This window comes from Rhagoletis zephyria, unplaced genomic scaffold (assembly GCF_001687245.7).
Source record: "Rhagoletis zephyria isolate East Lansing unplaced genomic scaffold, Rhagoletis_zephyria_1.1 Rzeph_scaffold_44905, whole genome shotgun sequence".
In the NCBI taxonomy this organism is placed as follows: domain Eukaryota; kingdom Metazoa; phylum Arthropoda; class Insecta; order Diptera; family Tephritidae; genus Rhagoletis; species Rhagoletis zephyria.
The window spans coordinates 313-2420 of NW_016201960.1; the positions used below are offsets into that span (position 1 = coordinate 313).

At 38.8% G+C, this 2108-nt stretch overlaps 1 protein-coding gene across 1 annotated transcript; it reads right to left on the reverse strand.

Annotated features, from left to right (window-relative positions):
* Positions 1-225: 225 nt before the first annotated feature.
* Positions 226-934, reverse strand: LOC108355366 (zinc finger and SCAN domain-containing protein 12-like; the record flags this gene model as incomplete). Its single annotated transcript, XM_017606528.1, has 3 exons — positions 757-934; positions 500-697; positions 226-441 (listed from the first exon to the last, which is right to left on the reverse strand). Coding segments are annotated over exons 1-3 (592 nt in total), but the record flags the coding sequence as incomplete, so codon positions are not given.
* Between the last annotated feature and the right edge of the window lie 1174 nt (positions 935-2108).

Here is a 2108-nt window from a genome sequence, read left to right on the forward strand (position 1 = left end):
TAATGCATTAAAATGGTCTAGAGTTTTTGTGAATTTTTAGGTGAATTTTGAGACTACCAATTCGAGTGAATGATTTGGAGCATACTGTGCATTTGTATGCTCGAACGCCAGTGTGCACCAGTTGGTGTTGTTGAAGATGATTCATCAGTTTGAATGATTTGGAACACACTGTGCATTTGTGCGGTCGGACGCCAGTGTGAATCAGTTGGTGTCGTCCGAGACTACCAATTTGTGTGAATGATTTCGAGCAAACTGTGCATTTGTACGGTCGAGCACCAGTATGCACCGATTGGTGTTCTTTGAGATGAAATGGACGATCAAAGCTTTTGTTGCACTGCTGACACTTGTGCTTTTTGACTGTTCTTTGTCGAGGGTTTGTTTGTTGTTCCTCTGATGAACTGCTAGAAATTTCATTGACCACTGCTTCAGTTGGCTGAGGTTCTGCAGAATGAAAAGTGTTACACAAAAAAATAAATAAATTCACCCACTGCCCACTCACCACTGACTGCTTCATAATCCTCATCATCAGTTTCAGTGGCATCAGAGTCAGTTTCCGATTCTTCATTCTCACTCAATGTCTCATTCATTTCATTGACATTTTTAGGTGAAGGAAAATTGTCTTTCATAAACCAACGATACTCATCATCGTACATATTAATTTGAGTTTCAGTCGGCTTTTCATTTTTAATTTTTGATTCTGTTGATTTAAAAAAAGTTTTTTAGTAAAGTTAATAGTATCAATTTCCTACCACTTACCATTGCCTACTGGTTGATCGACACTTTCCAAAACATCGTTCTCAATCTCCGAATCCTCTTCTTCTTTCACCACTATTCCCTTATTTTCTTCTTCACCATTTTCTTCATCATTATTATCACAATCAAACTCGTCGTACATGTCACCGTCAGTTCCAAACAGCTGCTCAGTGTCAGACATTTTCCTCTGCAACTGGTTAGACAAACAACAAAACAAATGGAAAGAAATAAAAATAACTTCAGAAGTTGAAAACAACGTGGACGATATGAAGGGCTCAAATAAAAAAAATACCACTGAGCAAACCCACTGCCTGTGTTCCTTCTCTCTTTCTTTTTCCACAGCAGCTCACGTGTCCCTAGGGCCCAACCAAGTGCATGTGCCTTGCTCGATTGTTTTGCAGTTGTCCAGGTATCGATGGTTTTGAAAAACTGTCTGTTTTTTTACTTTACATTTTTAAACAGTTGACTTGCTGTTTTTCACTAGCAACAGGTGTCAGTAGTGTTTGCAAATATCATTGCAAAAATAAAAAATGTTTTTAAAGTGATTTTATTTTTCAAATTGCTAAATAGATTACAAATAGTGTTCAGTGGAAATGAAAACAAAAAATGGTTTAAACTACAAATGTTTATGTTATAAAGAGGGCAGGTAAGGTAGTATTACTGTGAATGCTTAGCTTGAAGATGGTATTTGAGAGCACGTTTCAATTTGAAAGTTTGTTGACAAATGGAGCATTGAAATGGTCTAAAGTTGCTGTGAACTTTTTGGTGCCTTTTGAGACTGCTATTTTGTGTGAATGATTTAAAACATACTGTGCATTTGTGCCCCCGAATGCCAGTGTGCACCAATTGGTGTCTTTGGAGATGACCAAGTTGTGTGAATGATTTGGAACACACTGTGCATTTGTGCGGTCGGACGCCAGTGTGAATCAGTTGGTGTGTTTTGAGACTACCAATTTGTGTGAATGTTTTGGAACAGGTTGTGCATTTGTGCGGTCGGACGCCAGTGTGCACCAGTCGGTGTCGTTTGAGATCTCCTTTGATTTTGAATGATTTTGAGCAAACTGTGCATTTGTGCGANTTGGTGTGTTTTGAGATGACCAAGTTGTGTAAATGATTTGGAGCAAACGGTACATGTATGCACTCGAACACCAGTGTGCACCACTTGGTGTCGTTTGAGAGTAGATGAATCATAAAAGCTTTTGTTGCACTGCTGACACTTGTGCTTTTTAGTTTCTTTTTGACGACGGTTATGCTGTTGTTCACCGGAGGCACTGCTCGAGCTTCCATTGACCGCTGTTTCATTTCGCTGAGGTTCTGCAGAATGAAAAGTGTTACACAAAAGAATAAATAAATTC